This window comes from Hyperolius riggenbachi, chromosome 7 (assembly GCF_040937935.1).
Source record: "Hyperolius riggenbachi isolate aHypRig1 chromosome 7, aHypRig1.pri, whole genome shotgun sequence".
Lineage (NCBI taxonomy): Eukaryota > Metazoa > Chordata > Amphibia > Anura > Hyperoliidae > Hyperolius > Hyperolius riggenbachi.
In genome coordinates this window covers 90190004-90209438 of record NC_090652.1, presented here as the reverse complement: position 1 = coordinate 90209438, position 19435 = coordinate 90190004, and the positions used below count along the sequence as shown (strand labels likewise).

The window sequence follows — 19435 nt, the reverse complement described above, 5'->3', positions numbered from 1 at the left end:
CAGCCACTTACATGCCTGATATTCGACTCTTTCAGGCAAAGAAAAAAAAAAAAAGGAACAGCATAGTTATTTGTGCGCTAGGCACTGTACATACACATGTCTATCATGTCACATATCAGTTCGGGTATCCTTTTAGGTGCCCATACATGGTACAATTTTTTTCAATAAGATAATTTTGTTTATTCCATTAGATCAAATATAAAGATTTTTCCAAAATGTCTAATCAGATTTTTATTGAAAAAAAAAACAAGGAAAAAAAAAAAAAAAAAAACTGGATAATTTATTTTTTTCTTGATAAAAAAAAAAAAAAAAAAAAAGGTTTTAAACTTTCATTTGATTCAATCATTTAGGTCAAACAGGAAAATGGAACGTTTTTATTGTACCGTGTTTGGGCACCATAATGGTGAACATTAGCAGTACAAGCCCACAGCCAATTGTCTCCAATCGTTGTGGTAATCATCAGTTGTGTCCGATAGGCGGCGGCTGGTAGTTTGTGGTTTTACATGGAAACGGCTGTTCCATGTCAGTTCACGGAGGGTGTCTCCGTGAATAGCCTGCGAGCCTCCGATCTCGGCTCGCAGGCTAATTGTAAACACGCGGGGAAGAAATCCCCGCTGTTTACATCAATACGTAAAGGAGATCGGTGATCCCCGGGCCTCTGATTGGCCGGGGATCGCCGCCGTGTGATAGGCTGAAGCTTATCAGAGGCGGCGCAAGACGCCACGGGCACACGGAGCGGCGGGCAGGAGAGCCCACGCAGCACAAATCAGCCAAACACAGCCCGATCCTTAAGTGGTTAATGGAATCCATCAATATTCTGATCTAATTAGATTCGGCCCACCAGAACAAAGAGCTGGTAGTGTGGAGAAGAAAATACATTAGTGATCGGGAAATAGGACTGGAAAGGGTTAAAACAAATATATTTCCTTCAGACAGGCCACTGTCCTGTCCTAACATTGGCTCCTGAGATTCTGTCTCTATAACATCTCTGTCTTTGCCCAGAGCAACACATAATTGCTGAATCACAACGAAGGTTACCCTATCAAGGGATAAAAGATATACTAAGGAAAGGGAGAAAGATTGATACATACACTCCTTTCTGAATTCATGTAAAAGTGTGTCATTGTGGCACAACTGCAGGGATGGAGAATGCATGATTTATACTAGACTACAACTTGTCAAAATGTTGTAAACCTACATTAAAATGTATGAATTGAAGGAATGTTTTAAGCAGTTCAATGGCAGCAGGGATAAGGAACAAGGGCATAAGAAAGAAATGTCTATTTGGGCAAGTATGCATTTTTAATACAGTAGAATCATAAAACATCCAGCAATAGTAAACTTTTTCCCCAGGTTTAAGCAAATGCAGCTGCATCTATATACAATGTACTGTATATAACAAATTCTGATATAGTAAACTACTTGGCCAGGTCCCTTACAGTTTACTATAAAGGGATGCTACTGTATAAAATACTCCACCCATTTGAGACCCACGGATTCTGGGAGCGGACATCCTTCCGGTAAGAGGTCTCTGCCTCCCACCCCTTGCTGCACAGAACTAGCAGTGTAACAACACATTGAGTACCGTAATTGGTCAATCCTTCCGAAACACCCAAAAATGCAATGATCCAAACGCATTTTTGACAAGCACACACCGATTTGATGGGATACACTTATGTGCAGATGCCATTATCCTTTATGACTATGGACTCCAGACGTCCTGTTTGCAATCATGTGCAAAGTCTACAGCTGCAAGACTGAATCAGTACCACACCAAAATAACGTAAAACAATATAGATTTGCTTATGTAAAATCACAATTTCATAAGGTATAGGTCCTTATTTATACATATAGTGCCTTTAAAACCTGTCATTTTTATGACATGGCAGATAACCATTAGGTTAAAACTGTTAACAGCAATACTAGGAGAGTCCCAGTGTTCACGTGCCCTGATCCATTACTGGTTACAATTGAATTACCACATAAGTAGTGCAAGTATAAAGCATACTGCATAAATAAGAACTAATCGGGATATGTTTTGCAGCTCCTGAGTCAGTGTGCATTTTCAGTCAATGCTGGTAGCAAGTCAGCAACAGAGTTCACGTAGAAGTCAGGGACCATCGAGAGAGCACCACTGCTCTGATAGGCCTTGGCGTCCTCCAGACTGGAAAAGCCGGTAAGGGTCAGGAGAGTGCGGATACCGCATGTGGATCCCATCTGTATGTCTGTGTCAAGGCGATCCCCCACCATCACTGTCCGCGATGGATCTAGGCTGCATTCTTTTACTACACAATCATAAAGGAACGAGCTAGGTTTTCCGATAATTTGGGCTTTGCGATGAGCAGCAGTTTCCACCGCCCGTACCAAGCAGCCAGTTCCTACAAGGAGACAAAAAACATTTTAGAACAATTGTTTTGACTCTGACCACAAGCTAACAGATCACATCTATACTGATAGGAATAATGAGGCTACCATTGTCAATAACCTGAATATACTGTCACATTAACCTGTTGCTTTTAAAGTACAACTGAAGTGAGAGGGATATGGAGGCTGACATATGCATTTCCTTTTAAACAATGCTAAGCTGCCTGTCATCCTGCTGATGTCTTTGGCAGCAGTAGGGTCTGAATCACACGCCTGAAACAAGCATGCAGCTAAACTCAATTTAGATTTATGTAAAAAAAAACAGATGATCTGCATGCTTGTTCTGGAATTATGGCTAAAAGTATAGGAGGCAGTGGATCAGCAGGACTGCCAGGCAATTTGTATTGCTTATAAGGAAATAAATATGGCAGCCTCCATATCCCTTTCCAGGGACCTTGCTGTACTGCTGATATTTTAGGTTCACTTTCACTGGAAAAGTGACATGGAGCACAGTAGCCAGAGGTGGCAAGAAAGGCTAGGTAACTCCTCCTGCCATGGTACGCATGTACAAATATTCAGGTTTTGACCAGAAGACTTTGGAATAAAGTTCCAAATTCAAACACGTCAACACTAAGAGCTCCAGTCGTAGGAGCTGAAGGCCGTTCCAATCATAAAGTAATTTGCACAAAACTAAGTTGAAGCAACTACCTGGCATATTTATATTCCCAGCCTCTAATCATCTACCATCCCCCAGCAGGTACCTTATATACTCACGTATAAGCCTAATATTTCAGCACAAAAGAAAAGTGCTGAAAAGTTCCCTCCTTCAGCTTATATGCGAGTCAGTGGAGCAGAACAGATGGTGGAGCAGGTTTTATTACTGGCAGAAGAGCCTAAGGACCATGCACTAGTGATCCTGCTCTTGCCAGCTGGCTCCCTGCTGTGTCTGTACCCCACAACATACTGTGCATAGTACGCTGCTCAAGACTACCAGTGTCCCCTGGCTTGAGGAGCGGAGTGTGCAAGCAATGTGTCAGTGGTGCAATGATTGGGGATTCTTCATTTGTGGCAATCGCTGTGTCTCATATCTATGACGCCACCTAGTGGCATCGAGACAAAGCTGTATCATCTTTGGGGCATATCTGGGTATGGGGAGAGGGCATGATTTGTACTGGGGGCACAACTGGCTCTTTTGGAGGGGGCTATACTGGGAGTGAGCTTATAGCCAAGTCAATCACCTTTTACTGGTTTCTGAGGGAAAAAGTGGGTACCTCAGCTTATACACGAGTATATACGGTATCTTTATGCAGATAGGATATTTGGGAGACCAAACCGCTATGCAGGCCAACACTTCAGTTTCACATCCTAGGCCTGAAATACCCAAATTGCCCTTCTACGTTCAGTGAAAAGGTCATCCTCCGCTTTGTGCATCTTGTTTCTTTGCACAGCAGTATAATAAACCTGATGACATAATTTTGTACAAATTCATCTTTGAATGTGGTCACTAATGACCTAGGTCTGCATGAGTTATTCTCAGTTGTCATGCATTAAGAGTTTGCTATCCATAGCGACCTATTTCTGGTCTCTCAACATTTAGTTTCATGTATCTGGACAAGCAGGAGGTTACGTTGGTGATATTTAGGATGCCTCTCCCCCATTCAATAGTAACCTCTCAAGTGGGGACAGGGCTGGTGCACACTACAAGTGCTTTTTAAAACGATAGAGATTTTAAAAGCTCTTGCCAATGCAGTGCTATGGGGGATTTTTACAAAATCACATCGCTCCAGTGAGGACAGACGCATAGGATAACATTAGCAGTAGCTTTTAAAATCACAAAGCGTTCTCAACAGCTCTTGTAGTGTGCACCAGCCCATAAACTAAGTTTGTTAATACGAATGTGAAACCATCTTAAAAAAGGATATCAATGTGAACCACGTTTGGCTGGCATACTTCTAAAACTCTTAAGGGCGCCATTCACACTTGTCAAAATTGCATACAGTTTCCTGCATATAAATTGCATTACAATTTAAAACTGTGCAGGTGCAAAACGCTTCCGGCTGCAGGGGTGCATGCCATGGATGAGCCGTGTAAGCGCAGCCGGCATGATTACCATTGAGGATAACAAGCGAACGGAGCAGCCTGAGACGGAGCCCATGCAACTGTAGTGAGAAAATGGAGGCCACCTTATTTCCTTTTAAACAATACCAGTTGCATGGCTATCATAATGATCTATTTGGCTGCAGTAGTGTCTGAATCACACCAGAAACAAGCATGCAGCTAATCTTTTCAGACCTGACAATGGCCTCTATTCACTAAGATCATGCTGGAGATAATAAGGAAAGAGAAAACTTACCTCCACACAGTGAGAGAGTTATCTTATCTTTTCATTCCTTGAGTTACCTCCTCTGTAGTTATTTTCACACGCAGTTAATTAACAGCCTGTCTTTAACTCTGGAGTTATTTTAAGGAGTGGAGAGTTAACTTAAAGACAGAAGAGTTAACTTTTAGGTTTGCCTGAGGTAAAATGTTTCCTGAATACTACATGGTAACAACTCTAGAAACGTTATTAAAGACAGGAGTTAAAGGGATACTGTAGGGGGGGTTGGGGGAAAATGAGCTGAACTTACCCAGGGCTTCTAATGGTCCCCCGCAGACATCCTGTGCCCGCGCAGCCGCTCACCGATGCTCCGGCCCCGCCTCCGGTTCACTTCTGGAATTTCAGACTTTAAAGTCAGAAAACCACTGCGCCTGCGTTGCCGTGTCCTCGATCCCGCTGATGTCACCAAGAGCGCACAGCGCAGGCCCAGTATGGTCTGTGTCTGCGCAGTACACTCCTGGTGACATCAGCAGGAGCGAGGACACGGCAACACAGGCGCAGTGGTTTTCTGACTTTAAAGTCTGAAATTCCAGAAGTGAACCGGAGGCGGGGCCGGAGCATTGGGGAGTGGCTGCGCCAACACAGGATGTCTGCGGGGGACCATTAGAAGCCCCGGGTAAGTTCAGCTCATTTTCCCCCGACCCCCCTACAGTATCCCTTTAAGCTTAGCGAATTGAGGCCAATGGGCTCTATTCTCAAAGAGCCAAATTTTCCGCAAAATTTTACCGCTATATTCCCGCCAGCGGTAAACTCCGCATTTTTTCCACATTCACTATTATTTTCCGCATGTTTTCTGCATGCGGGAAAAAAATATGCGGAAACAGCCATTATACATGCTGGAATGATGCGGTAAAAAGGTCGCATGAAAAAGTGTTTAAAAAAAAAGTTAAAGTCCAGCAAGCACAGCCCTTAAGCCTCCACACTTCATTAAAGTCAATGGGATGCGGAATATATGACCTACTATTTGTAGGTGATAAAAAAAAAAAAAAAACTGTAATTAACGACGAAATGATGCGCCTGAACATTTGAGAATTGATCTTTTACTGCGGAAAATACCGACTTTTGCGGAAATTTTTCCGCATGAATCCCGCACTTTTACCACACTTTTTCTGCATGCGGAAAAAACATGCGGAACATTTTGAGAATTCCAACTTGACGGTATTTTGGGTGCAAACTTCCCGCATGTACTTTACCGCAAGCGGGAAGTCTTTGAGAATAGAGCCCAATGTGAGAAACGTGATCTGCTGCATGCTTGTTCAGGGTCAATGGCTAAAAGTATTAGAGGCAAAGGCTCAGCAGGATAGCCAGGCAAATAGTAAAGCAAATTTGGCAGCCTCCATATCCCTCTTGCTTCAGTTGTCCTTTAAAGGGAACCTGAGATCTTGTTATCGGGGTATTTATTCTTACCTGGGGCTTCCTCCAGCCCCGTGAAGTGCATGGGATCCCTTGCCGTTCTCCTCAGCCACTGTGTTGCTTTGTAATCCCTGCAGGTAATCTGGAGGGCCATGCTCTCCAGCACATAGGCAGCTCATCCATGCATGCGCACCCCCGCTGCGCTCCTGTACACAGGAGCGTTTCGCACCTGCACAGTAGCACCGCAAAAGCGCGGAGCACGGTCAGGCCATGCATGCACAGAAGCGCACACTTGGCGATATTGTAGAAAAGAGAGCGGCAGGCACTGCCGCTAGATTTAATGGTGGTGTGCAGTGGTTACGGACAGCCAGTCAAAGTGTGACAGATATTGCAGTCAGTCCATTAATCATACCAGTTTTCAGGGCTAGTCTCATGCATTGGGTGCTGGCGCAAAAAGCCTAACGTCTGTTTCTCGCCACATGGCGCTTCTTCTGAGGCTGCGTCAGGTTACACAAGGCAACAGAGCTGCTGGGGAGGACAACGAGGGATCCCACGTACCCCATGGGGCTGGAGGAAGCCCCAAGTATAAATACCCCCAGTAACAAGATCTCAGGTTCACTTTAAAGGACTCACGAGGTGAAAAAAAAAAAAAGTTAGCAATCGTTTACTTACCTGGGGTGGCTTCTTCCAGCCACTAGATCTCTTCAGAGTCCCTCGCTGCAGCTCTAGTGCTTCCCGCTGTTCCCCCGTGAAGCTTGGCGACCGGTCGGCGGATTGGCTCTTCTGCGCATGTGCAGCCAGCTGTGCATCCTGACATCATTGGGCGCGTACACTGCACAGGCGCAGTACATGCCTGATGATGTGGCTGCTCATCTGCACACGCGCAGAAGAGCCAACACACCAGGTTGTCAAGCGTCATGGGGGGACAGCGGGGAGCACCAGAGAGGGACTCACAAGACATCTAGGGGCTGGAAGAAGCCCCAGGTAACGAATGCTAACCCTTTTCAACTTGCGAGTCCTTCAAGTCTCTTGAAAACCAAACACAAAACCAGTTTGTATCATTGCATAGTTGGGTAACAGTGCCTTGCCAATACAATAAGCCTCTGATGTAAGACAGCTAATGCAGAAATAAAGCTACTTCCCATGTCACAATGACTTAGCAGGTTTTAAGTTCCACAATTACACTTGGCAGTTACCAGACACCACATCTACATTCATGCTACAGTCAATCAAATCTGAAAGTGTCTAAAGCAGGGGTCCTCAAACTAAGGCCCACGGGCCAAATGTGGCCCCCGAGGCTTTTTTATCGGCCCCCACACACAAAATGTATTACTTATAGATGCAGTCAGCTACATCTTTAAATATTGGTGGTAGGAATATAGCATAGCAGTGCTGGCACCACCCATCCACATGGAAGCCAGAAAGCAGAAATTCGCTGGTTTCCAATCAAATTCCACATCAGGTGACACTGCTGTCCAATTGGACTGCAGGTTGTCACCTGGGTATGCTTCACTGTCTGGTCCACAAAGACTTCTACATCAATGCCCACTAGTGGATCCTCCGACTAGATCCCAGTACCATGTATGAGCTCCTGGTTAACTGGGCATGCACAAGGCAATGACCCGCACATACCCTGCATCTGAACTGAGCATGCACAAATTATCTACTGTAAATGCCCAAAGACAACAACAAGTGCCCAGCGCATAGATGAGTACTTGTTTTAATAAACATGTGCAGAAGAGAACCATGCATGCCTAGACAGAAAAGGAGCTGGACCGAGAGACTAGGCAATAAGACAACTCGTTTTCGCAAATTTGCAGCGCTTCCCTGCATGCTAACAGACGGGTAAACACAGCCTATTGAAATTGCAAGACACATACCAAGCACAGTGTTAATTGGCCCCAATGCCCCTTTCAGACAGATGACTAGAATGAGATACGGCATATCCATCTTGTGAACTAGCAGGACCCAGGGGATGCAAATTTGCAGAGGTAGATCAGGAGGGTCCCTTCCATACCCTCAAAATTTGAGGAGTGTAAGAAGCCTCCAATTTAATACACTTATGGTGAACTGTAATTGAAAATACACTGGGTGTGATCAGTGCTGTGGAGTTGGTACAAAATTCTTCTAACTCGACTCCTCAGCTGAGCTTATGAAACCACCAACTCCAAGTACCCAAAATTGCTCCAACTCATCAGCCCTGGGTGTGATAATGGCCAGCAATGGCTATCATTCATGAACAGGCTGTCGGTAAGGGGAACCCGTGCGGGAGAATACCGCCGTCGGTAGTTGTGCCTTCTGGGTGGTCATTCATAAACTTTGTGCCTGGGGCGGTAGCAGTGCGGAGGTTTTCTGGAGAATGGTGTCGGCAGGCGGGCGGTAGGCATGCGGAAACAGAAAAGCTGGCCGAGTCCCTCCATGCGGTGTTCTCTCTGCTGCTGTGTGGGAGGTCCGTCCCATTCACTTACAAGGACTCCGCAAGCTTCCCGCTACAGCCAGGGGATCGGTAATCCCCTTCCGCATACCGCTATGCGGAAATGTTTATGAATGAGCATTTTGCAACTTTTTCTGGATACCTGCGTATCCACACTGCACAAGGCGGTACATTGTCACTCTGCACGGGAATGTCAGCTCCGCATACGGAAAGAGGCTTTATGAATACACAACTTGCTCGGTGGTCGGTAAAGTCAGCGGTATTACGCATTTCCGCATGCGGGAATGCTTTATGAATGATAGCCATTGTAGGCAGCAAGATCAGTCATTGCACCCCTTCATTGGTATTCGGCCCTTATGCCAAATTTGACTGTCCCATTGCCAAACTGTGTGCAGTTTACATAAAAATATGTCACGCAAATCAGAATGATGCCCCCCTCTTTGACCATCCCTACTGCTAGGATCTCTCCAGTTCCCTGACTCAGTGTACAGCCAATCTGACTCCACCAAGGTCATATAGATATGTTGTGCTGCTTCTCCCTCCGATGCCTAGGCATAGTAATGTTAACAGGCAATAAGTACCCGGGATGCAGCGGCCCCCCTCCAGGGGCAGCCTGGTGTCTGTGTTGGTGCCGATGAACAGGCAGTCGGGGTCTTGCAGGTAATGCAGCGCCCGGGTCAGCTTCATGTAGTTGAAGTGCTCATCGAAGCCCACCACCACCGCCCGCACCTCGGGGTCCTGAGGCAGAGCCACCCACTCCTTCATGCCGCCAGCTGTCGGGTCGGGCCCATTGCCCAGGTGGGGTATGCCAGCCGATGCCAGCTCCTGGCTCAGCGCATTGCCCCCGATCAGGTAGACTTTGCCCTGCAGGCGTGCTGTATCTCGCAGGTACAGCGCTGTGCAATAGGCCGTACCGAATACCTCCCCGGCCGCAGCGGTGAAGCCCAGGCGGCCCAGCTTGTCGGCGTAGTTGTCGCGGGTCTTCGTACTGTTGTTAGTGAGGAAGAAGACTCGCTTCCCGCAGCGCTTCAGCCCGTTCACCAGCTCCGCAGCCCCCGGCACCGCCTCGTCCCCCCGCCACAGCACCCCGTCACAGTCAAACAGCACCGTGTCCACCGAGTCCAGGAAGCGCCGCGCCGCCTCCCCGTTCAGGAGCGTACACTTGGCCGCTGCCATGTTCCCTGTGTGGCCACGCTAGCCCCGTGTCTGTCTGTCAGCTGCTGCCAGCGCCTCATTCATTGGCTGGGAGGGGTCGCCACACTACACGCGATTGGCCGCCAGCTTTCGGATGCCGGTTACCTGTCCACATGCTTATTCCTCATAGAACTCCATTGGTGGCAGCTGATTGGCTGTTTCCCTTTGTGGGGCGCTTAGGCTTCTTACTGCTGGACTCTGATTGGGTAATGGAAATCAATGAGCCAAGCCGATTGGCAGCGGGACCGCGTGCTCTTCACTTCCAGCGCTTCATTGGAAGACGTCAATGGGCTCTATTCTTAAAAGGTTACCGCAAGTTTTCCACTCAAAACAGCGGATTTTCCCGTCCATTTAGCAAAGTGGGCATTCATAAAAGCTGTTCCCGCATGAAAATCTACAATCCCCCAGCAGAGCGAGAAATTTCCGCCCTCTCCAGTGTTTTTCTAGATTTATCTAGAAAAAAGTAACAAAATGGCCATTCATAAAGTTTAGAGGAAGCGGTATGTGGACGGGAAATACCGCTTCCTCTGATTTTGCGGATTACATACAAGTGAATGGGACAGACCTCCCAGAGAGAGCAGTGCACGGAGGGACTCTGCCGGCGTAAGTGTTTCCGCATGCCTTCCGACAGCTTACCGCCAGCCTTCAGCGGGAGATCTCCGCACTTGCATCGCAGCTGGCAACATTTTTTTGAATGACCACCCATAAGTGTAAAATCCCGCTGCGGTATTTTCCCTCCAGGAGTTTTTTTCGCCACAACTTAAAAAACTTGTGGCGTAAATACTCGTAAAGGTAAAATCCGCTTGGTGTGCACCCGGCCAAATATCTGCTCTCTGCTCCCAAAACCGCTAGCGTTTTGACGATCTGCTAGCGGTTTTGGTGTGCGATGGGCCTTACTGAGAGTTGTTTGCACAGAGGGGAGATACTGCTTGCTTAGCAGTTGGAAAAAGCCTTTATTTCTCACAATGCAATCAGGTTCACAAACAGCACACTGCCATGACATCATACTGTGGGAGGGGTTTCACCACATTAATATCAGTCTCTGATCGGAGAGAGATCTGTTGGCTACCCATACACTGCAAGCAGGGCCACCATCAGAAATTTTGGGGCCCCTCACACATCATCAAGCCTGGGCCCCCCCTCTCCCTGGGCCCACCCACTGGTTGCTGTGCCCACCCACCAGCCACCACACCTGCTGTCCCCGAGTTTCTGCACTGTCTTTCCGCATTGGCGTCCCATGTAACTACCAGTGTATAGCACGTGGGGCACATGTGTGACATCACAGCGCCCCACGTATATTATGCCACGTCACATGGGGCACCAATGTGAAAGTGTGGTGGACTATTGGGGGATGGTGTGAAAAGTAAAGTATAAATGCACGGGCTGGGTGGAGGAAGAGGGAACAAAACATTTAGTTAGTGGAAAAAGGCGGTGTCCTCTCTCCTTTCAAAGCGGGGTGACGCCCGCGTAGGGTTGCCAGGTCGGCTGATGGAGAAAACCGGACAGGGGGTGGAGTTAGGGGCGGAGTCAGAAGCGCACTTTTATGTAGAGTGGGGCTAAGCAATGGGCTTTTTAAAAAATGTTTTTTACAGTATTTATATCGCACTGACATCTTCTGCAGCACATTACAGAGTACATAGCCATGTCACTAACTGTCCTCACCAGTACATGCACATAAGAGACCACTTTTCACCAGTAAATGCACATAATAAGAGACCGCTTTTCACCAGTAAATGCACATAATAAGAGACAGCTTTTCACCAGTAAATGCACATAAGAGACAGCTTTTCACCACTAAATGCACATAAGAGACATCTTTTCACCACTAAATGCACATAAGAGACATCTTTTCACCACTAAATGCACATAAGAGACATCTTTTCACCACTAAATGCACATAAGAGACATCTTTTCTCCACTAAATGCACATAAGAGACAGCTTTTCACCAGTAAATGCACATAAGAGACAGCTTTTCACCAGTAAATGCACATAAGAGACAGCTTTTCACCAGTAAATGCACATAATAAGAGACAGCTTTTCACCAGTAACTGCACATAATAACAAACAGCCAGTTGTCCCCAGTATATGTAGCCAGGGATATATGTGCCCAGTATATGTAGCCAGAGGTATATGTCCCCAGTATATGTAGGCAGGGGAATATGTCCCCAGTATATATAGCCAGCGGTATATGGGCTCAGTATATGTAGCCAGGGTGTATATGGGCCCAGTATATGTAGCCAGGGTGTATATGGGCCCAGTATATGTAGCCAGGGTGTATATGGGCCCAGTATATGTAGCCAGGGTGTATATGGGCCCAGTATATGTAGCCAGGGTGTATATGGGCCCAGTATATGTAGTCAGGGGGTATATATGCCCAGTATATGTAGCCAGGGTGTATATGGGCCCAGTATATGTAGCCAGGGTGTATATGGGCCCAGTATATTTAGCCAGGGTGTATATGGGCCCAGTATATGTAGCCAGGGTGTATATGGGCCCAGTATATGTAGCCAGGGTGTATATGGGCCCAGTATATGTAGCCAGGGTGTATATGGGCCCAGTATATGTAGCCAGGGTGTATATGGGCCCAGTATATGTAGCCAGGGTGTATATGGGCCCAGTATATGTAGCCAGGGTGTATATGGGCCCAGTATATGTAGGCAGGTGTGTCCCCCCGCCCCCCCAGGAGGGAAGCAGTCAGCGCAGAGAAGAGGGAGAGCGGTGAAGAAGGGGGCCATCTCCCCCCCTTCGCTCACCTTAGGGTCCTCTCCCTCCCTCGCTGTCTCCTCCGATCGGTGTGTGCGGTGGCTGGCAGAGGGGCGGAACTTACCTTCCGTGTCTCCTCCGTCTGGTGACTGGTCTCGTGACTCGTCGCAGGCGCCGCACGGGATGAGTTGCCACTACTCTGGTCTGATGCAGACCAGAGCAGCGGCTGCGGCACCAGAACTTCCGGCCGGCGCATGGAGCGACACGGAAGGTAAGTCCCGCCTGCTGCCAAGCGCCACCGCCAGTCAGCCACACACAGATCGGAGGAGACAGCGAGGGACGGAAAGCATCTAAGGTGAGAGAAGGGGGGGAGATGGCCCCCTTCTCCGCCGCTGCCCACCGCTTTCCCTCCACTGCGCTGCTCTCCTCCTGCTACAGGCGGCTGTCAATACTGACAGCCGCCGGAAAAGGCATAAAACCGGACATCTTAATTGTCCGGTTTAGCATGCCTTTTTGCACCGGACACAGCGGCCAAAAACCGGACTGTCCGGTCTAAAACCGGACACCTGGCAACCCTACGCCCGCGGAGCTAGCGGGACTGTCCTGAGGGGAGCTGACCGTTCCCTGCTGCATGCACCTGGCCAAACTCTCGATCTGGGGATAAGTATCTTCTTTATTAGCATTCCACTATTCCTTCGTATGCACTTTTACCTATAGGCTGCTCCTATGATGTTTATTGCAGCCCTTTGCACTTAATATTTTTTTATTATTGTTTTTAGTAATTTTTGCATTTGTTTAGCATTGTCTGCACTTTGACTTTTTGCACATTATATACTATACTGAATCCGGGTTCAAGCACTAGTGGGCTCTTTATAGATGCCCACTATGCTGGCTTTATTGTAATATTTGGAGATCATTCCAGGTGCTTATTTTGTCCTATTATGATGCAAATATTATTATATTACACTATATATTTATATTACTGATTTTTTTGCAGCAGGGATCAGATTTTGCCGTTGTTTTAATTGGTTTTAGAATTTCATGTTGAATCTCATAGGGCTCTATTCATAAAACCTTACCGCAAGTTTTCCGCTCAAAAAAGCAGACTTTCCCAACCATTTAGCAAAGTGGGCATTCATAAAAGCTGTTCCCGCATGAAAATCTACAATCCCCCAGCAGAGCGAGAAATTTCCGCCGTCTCCAGTGTTTTTCTAGATTTATCTAGAAAAAAGTAACAAAATGGCCATTCATGAAGTTTAGAGGAAGCGGTATGTGGACGGGAAATACCGCTTCCTCTGATTTTGCGGATTACATACAAGTGAATGGGACAGACTTCCCAGAGAGAGCAGTGCACGGAGGGACTCTGCCGGCTGAAGTGTTTCCGCATGTCTTCCGACAGCTTACCGCCAGCTTTCAGCGGAAGATCTCCGCTCTTGCATCACAGCTGGCAAGATTTTTTTGAATGACCACCCAGAAGTGTAAAATACCGCTGCGGTATTTTCCCTCCAGGAGTTTTCTCGCCACAACTTTTTTATGAATAGAGCCCATTGTGTCCTTACTAATTGATGTTGATATTTGAATACACTTTTTGCATTTTTCCAAATGGTGCTTGTCATGGGGGCTTTCTTTCCCTCTCTGAGGACTGGTGCACACAGAGCGGGTTTTTTGCAGCCGCTTGTGGCTGCGGATACGCTTGGTCAATGTATCTCAATGGGGTGGTTCATACCAGAGCGGGAGGCGTTTTGCTGAAACGCATACTTCCGGGGTGAGGCATTTTTTGGATTGCGGAGGCGTTTTTGCCTCCAATGTTAAGTATAGGAAAAACGCAAACCGCTCTGAAAAACGTCAGTTTAGAGCGGTTTTGCAGGCGTTTTTGTTACAGAAGCTGTTCAGTAACAGCTTTACTGTAACAATATATGAAATCTACTACACCAAAAAAGCTTCCCAAAACCGCAAAATGCTAGCTGAAACGCTACAGAAAAATAAGAAAAAGCGTTTCAAAATCTGCTAGCATTTTGCGGATCTGCTAGCGGGTTTTGGTGTGCACCAGTCCATAGTATGCATTTATGTTTAGAGCCCTAGCACACTTGGCTTTACAATTTATATTGAAGGTGTGGCGGACATTTGCTTTTGTGGGAAAAAAGGCCATTAGTGTGGTTCCCACATACAGAAAAAACTTACACCTGAACTACATTTTCCCACACCATATGCGATTGATTCTAATTGATTCTAATTGCTGACAGTTTGCGTACACCAAAAACAAAACTAATACCAAATAGGAGCCCTCCCTCAGTGTCCAGAAGTTGGGTGGTTTGTTAAAGGGCAACTGAAGTGAGAGAGATGTGGAGGCTGCCATATTTATTTACTGTTACGCAACACCAGTTGTCTGACTATCCTGCTGATTCTCTGCCTCTAATACTTTAGCCATAGCCCCTGAATAAGCATGCAGCAGATCAGGTGTTTCTGACATTATTGTCAGATCTGACATGATTAGCTGCATGCTTGTTTCTGGTGTGATTTAGAAACCAAATAGATCAGTAGGACAGCCAGGCAACTGGTATTGTTTAAAAGGAGATAAATATGGCAGCCACCATATCACTCTCACATCAGTTCCCCTTTGAAGGACTGGAAAGCATGGTGGTGGATTAGATGAGGGATTAGACAGAAAAAAAAAATTGTAGGGATTTCTTAGCGGTTCACTAGTTTTTTTGTTTCGTGTCTTGTCTATGCATGCAGTCATTTTTCCCTTATCCAATATGGCGGCTACGCGTTCCTGAGCTGGGATGTCGCGGATGCGCCCCGCCTTCTCCACTCTTGTAGCCGCCGTGAGCGCTTGTTGTTATGACGACACGGTCGTAAAGTCGCCATTTTGCGCCGTGCTCCAGCCGCCGGGCGCTCGTTTCGTTGCGACAGAGGAGGAGAAGTCCTGGCTGGGATGAGCTCGAAGCCGGGGGTGGAGGAGGCGGAGGAAGTGGCTTCCAGCGCTCTGCCCGGCCTAGCGGAGGTCAGCAGCCACTTCCAGGAGGAAGGTGAGCGGCAGAGCGTGGCTGGTAGCGCCTCGTGTGCACTTTCCTCTTGTCATCGCCATGGTATTTACGGCTGCAGGATTGCGGGTGCTGCCAGCTGTGGAGGAACATGCCCATATTAGGCCAGATGTGGGAAGTAAACAATGATCATTCACTCCACGCTGGTTTCAATTCCGCTGAGACCAGACCATAAAAAAGATACAAATTAAATCTTTGTTGTAGGAGGATATAGATGACATGCTTGTGTTTTTTTCTTTTTTTTGTTTTGTTTTTTTACTTGTTTTGTTTTGGAGACTAGTGATGACAGTGAGACACGTGACTGTTTACTGACTCAGGAAGTGGAAGTCATGCGAGGCATTGAGAGCCAACTGATCAACTATTTGAAGCGGATTAGTACTTGTTATAATTATGTTATACACGATGCAATTTCACGACAAATTGGCAGGCTGAATCAATTTTTGACAGGTGCGTTTCTGATTTCCGATTGTTCAGCTATTGGAAAATCCATCAGAAAAAATATCGAAAATCAGATCTGACCTGTCAGATATTATCGGTTTAACCCACGGATCTGATGGGAAATTGCATGGGTTGTACCAGGCGTCTGAACCAGCTACCTATGGCAGTGCAGCGTCACATTGAAATGCTTTTTTGCAAGATTGCAGAAAAGCATTTGGCAGCGCTTTTGGGGGAAACAAAAGTGTGGTGCTTCCAGGATAGGCTAAGTGCTAGGCAGACAGTGTCGAAAATGAGGATTAAAACGCGGTGTTGTGCAAATGCTGATAAGTGACTACTGACGAGTGTCCATTCATCTGTATGGACAGTTTTCAAAAGATGAGCGTCAATGCCGGTGTTTAACATCAAACAACTGTCCAGGTGAACCAGTTCTAACACATCTGCCAGATGAGATACCAGTATGAAGTGACTTTCATTTGCTTGCACGGCTTGAGCTATGTGCGCATGCTAGTCTGAATTTGACTGGCGGACGATAACTACTGCCATGGCCAAGAATTGGGAATCAGACCAGTGGGCTCTATTCACAAAGAGCCAAATTTTCCGTAAAATTTTACCGCTATATTCCCACCAGCGGTAAACTCCACATTTTTTCCACATTCACTAGTATTTTCCGCATGCGGGAAAAAAGATGCAGATTCAGCTATTATTCATGCGGGAATCATGCGGTAAAAAGGTCGCATGAAAAAGTGTTTAAAAAAAAAAAAAAGTTAAAATCCAGCAAGCACAGCCCTTAAGCCTCCAGACTTCATTAAAGTCAATGGGATGCGGACTATATCACCTACAACTTGTAGGTGATAAAAAATCGTTAATTAGCGACGAAATGATGCGCCTGAACATTTTTCAGAATTGATCTTTTATTGCGGAAAATACCGACTTTTGCGGAAATTTTTCTGCATGAATCCCGCACTTTTACCACACTTTTTCCACATGCGGGAAAAACATGCGGAAAATTTAGAGAATGCAAACTTGACGGTATTTTGGGTGCAAACTTCCTGCATGTACTTTACCGCATGCGGGAAGTCTTTGAGAATAGAGCCCAGTGTGTGCTAAATATCTGGTATGCCACATCTTTCATGATCCCTGCTGCCTGAGCACCATACGCCATTGTTCACTAGTGTGCTAATCTACTTTAGGGGACCCAGCAGGAAACCTCATAGAAAAATTCCAGTAACGCGATTGGATGGACAGCAACCTCCCGAACTGCTTCGTTTCCAATAGATTGTAGTAAACTATGCCCACACTACCTGGCCAATCACAATGCTTTGTGCTGTGATTGGACAACTGTTTCCTATGAGCTTTCCTGCTGGGACCCTAATGTAGACTAAAGCCATCCTCCCCCTGCGGGAATTTGCTCCGTTGCATGCTGCTTGCCCCACCTACGATTCCCCCGCCCCCAGCCGTATAACAGTCACGTCGCTAGCCAGTAGGCTTATGACACATCTGTACAGTGCCAGCGATGCTCTGTCTCCTGGTAGGGATTGCTCCGTGATCCCTTGGGTGACAGAGGTCACCTGAAGATCCCCCTTGTATGTACAGAGTTTTACAGTTCTTAAATTGGTGGAGATTTGTTTGCGGATTTATTTATTTTTTGGTTATTATTTGCTCATTCTAGCCATCTGACATTCTAGTGCTGCCATGCTAACGTACTTGGAAACAAGGAGTAGAAGAGATTACAGAAGACTTTTAACATGACCTTTCAAAATGATGGAAAACCGTCATCCCTGGCAGAATAAAGTGCAGGTTTTATGGCCTTTGCTTATTTACTTGTTTCATGTTTATGCAGTTTATCTGGGGAACCAAAGAGAACAGACCTCAAGTTAAAACAAATACATGCTGTCTACTTGTCCCACACTTCTCAACATTCAAATACTGTATACATCAGTTTACCTCATTATTTTTTTCTTGTTTTACATGGTTTAGTAGTTTGCTATATTGTTTTAGCAACATTGTGTTTCAGTATTTTAGAAAGTTTTCACTCATTGCAGTTGGGAACACTGGTGATGTAATGCCTGTTTGACAACGTTGAGTGTCCACATTAAAGAACATTTTGAGAAAGACCCATTAGGCAACAGATGTTTGACTGATAGAAATGTCACCCCAGACCCACAAGCCTCATCCTTACATTACCCACAACCAGCCCATAATAAAATATATAGAACTGGACTGAGTTTCTTGGAATTTGTTGCTGTCATCCTGCAGCCATGGAATTTTTGGGTGGGATGTTATACATTAAGGCTACTTGCACACCAAGACGTTGCGTTAGGTGCCACGTTAAGGTCGCATAACGTGCACCTAACACAACGTATGGTGCTGTAAGATAGGACGGTAGAGTGAGCCGCGTTAGGCGGCTCTATCCCTATAAGGTCTCACAGAGTGGCGCTGATTGGCTGGCGGGACCACGTGATGCGGAGCGAGACACTCCGCATCACGTGGTCCCGCCGGCCAATCAGCTGCCGCCAGTGCAGTGAATATTAAGTAGCCATGTGCACGGCTACTGTAGCTGGCTCTCCCCGCCTCCTCTCCGCCCCCCCCACTGAGCATGTGCAAACAGTCTAACGCGGCTATAGCCGCTCTAACGCCGTAGCATGCTGCACTTTCGGGAGAACGTGCAGCGTTACATGTAACGCAACGTGGGCTGTGTGAACAGCCCACTTGTGTTACATTGCTGTGCGTTGGGGGAGCGTTACAGGCGCACTAACGTGCGCCTGTAACGTCCCTGTGTGTAAGCAGCCTTAAAGGAACCCACATAACCTTAAAATGTTCCCACCCACACTGATTCTTCTCAGTAACAGCAGCACCTACTTCTGTGTGCTTCAACACAATTGTAAGATGAAAAGGTGCCCACTTAATGCTGGGAATACACCATGAGTTTTTGCAGCAGATGGATGGCTCGATAGATCATTTCTGACAGGTCCAATCTGACTTTGATCATTTTTCTGATGGATTTTCTCATAGTAGTGAATGAAAATCGATCGGACACTAAGGGCCCATTTCCACTATCAAGAATTCGCATGTGTTTTTCGCATGCGAATTCGCAAAGCAATACAAGTGATTGGGACTGTTTCCGCTTGTCAGGATTCCTTTGCATTTTTCTGTGCAGAAAAAATTCGCATGGCAGAGCCATCAGAATTCGCATACCGCTATGCAAATCGCATACAATGCATTTAATAGGAAATTCACATGCGGTTTGGGTATGCGAATTTTCATGCGAATTCGCATAGAAACAATGGAGAATCACACCAGCACTGCCATGCTTAAATTCGCATACATCGTCATCCATGCGAATTCGCATAGACCCCCATGCGAGATTCGCATCCGCATGCGAATTTTTCCCGCGACGATTCCTACCGCACAAGTGGAAATGCAGCCTCAATCTGCTGAAAAAACACATCATGTATTCCCAGCAATACAATTTTGATTTTACAATCTTAACAAATCTATGTATTAGAACAGGGGTCCCCAACATTTTT

General features: G+C 46.5%; 2 protein-coding genes across 4 annotated transcripts in view; one reads left to right on the top strand and one right to left on the bottom strand.

The window, feature by feature from the left end:
* Positions 1-295: 295 nt before the first annotated feature.
* Positions 296-9839, bottom strand: PGP (phosphoglycolate phosphatase). Its single transcript, XM_068246733.1, has 2 exons — positions 9110-9839; positions 296-2378 (listed from the first exon to the last, which is right to left on the bottom strand). Exons 1-2 carry the CDS (start codon positions 9702-9704, stop codon positions 2053-2055), a joined length of 921 nt encoding a protein of 306 aa, XP_068102834.1. The 5' UTR covers positions 9705-9839; the 3' UTR covers positions 296-2052.
* Positions 9840-15255: 5416 nt separating this feature from the next.
* Positions 15256-19435, top strand: part of E4F1 (E4F transcription factor 1) — a 49539-nt gene continuing 45359 nt past the window's right edge. For all 3 annotated transcript variants that reach the window (XM_068244305.1, XM_068244306.1, XM_068244304.1), the window contains exon 1: positions 15256-15455. In XM_068244305.1, coding sequence (XP_068100406.1) covers positions 15362-15455 — 94 coding nt within the window. In that variant the 5' untranslated portion in view covers positions 15256-15361. The remainder of the gene's footprint in view (positions 15456-19435) is intronic.

Coding starts and splice junctions, on each gene's coding strand:
- PGP (XM_068246733.1), bottom strand. CDS start 9,704: ATGGCAGCGGCCAAGTGTACGCTCCTGAACGGGGAGGCGGCGCGGCGC. Junction 2,379..9,109: donor GGGGGGCCGCTGCATCCCGG/GTACTTATTGCC, acceptor GTCTCCTTGTAG/GAACTGGCTGCTTGGTACGG.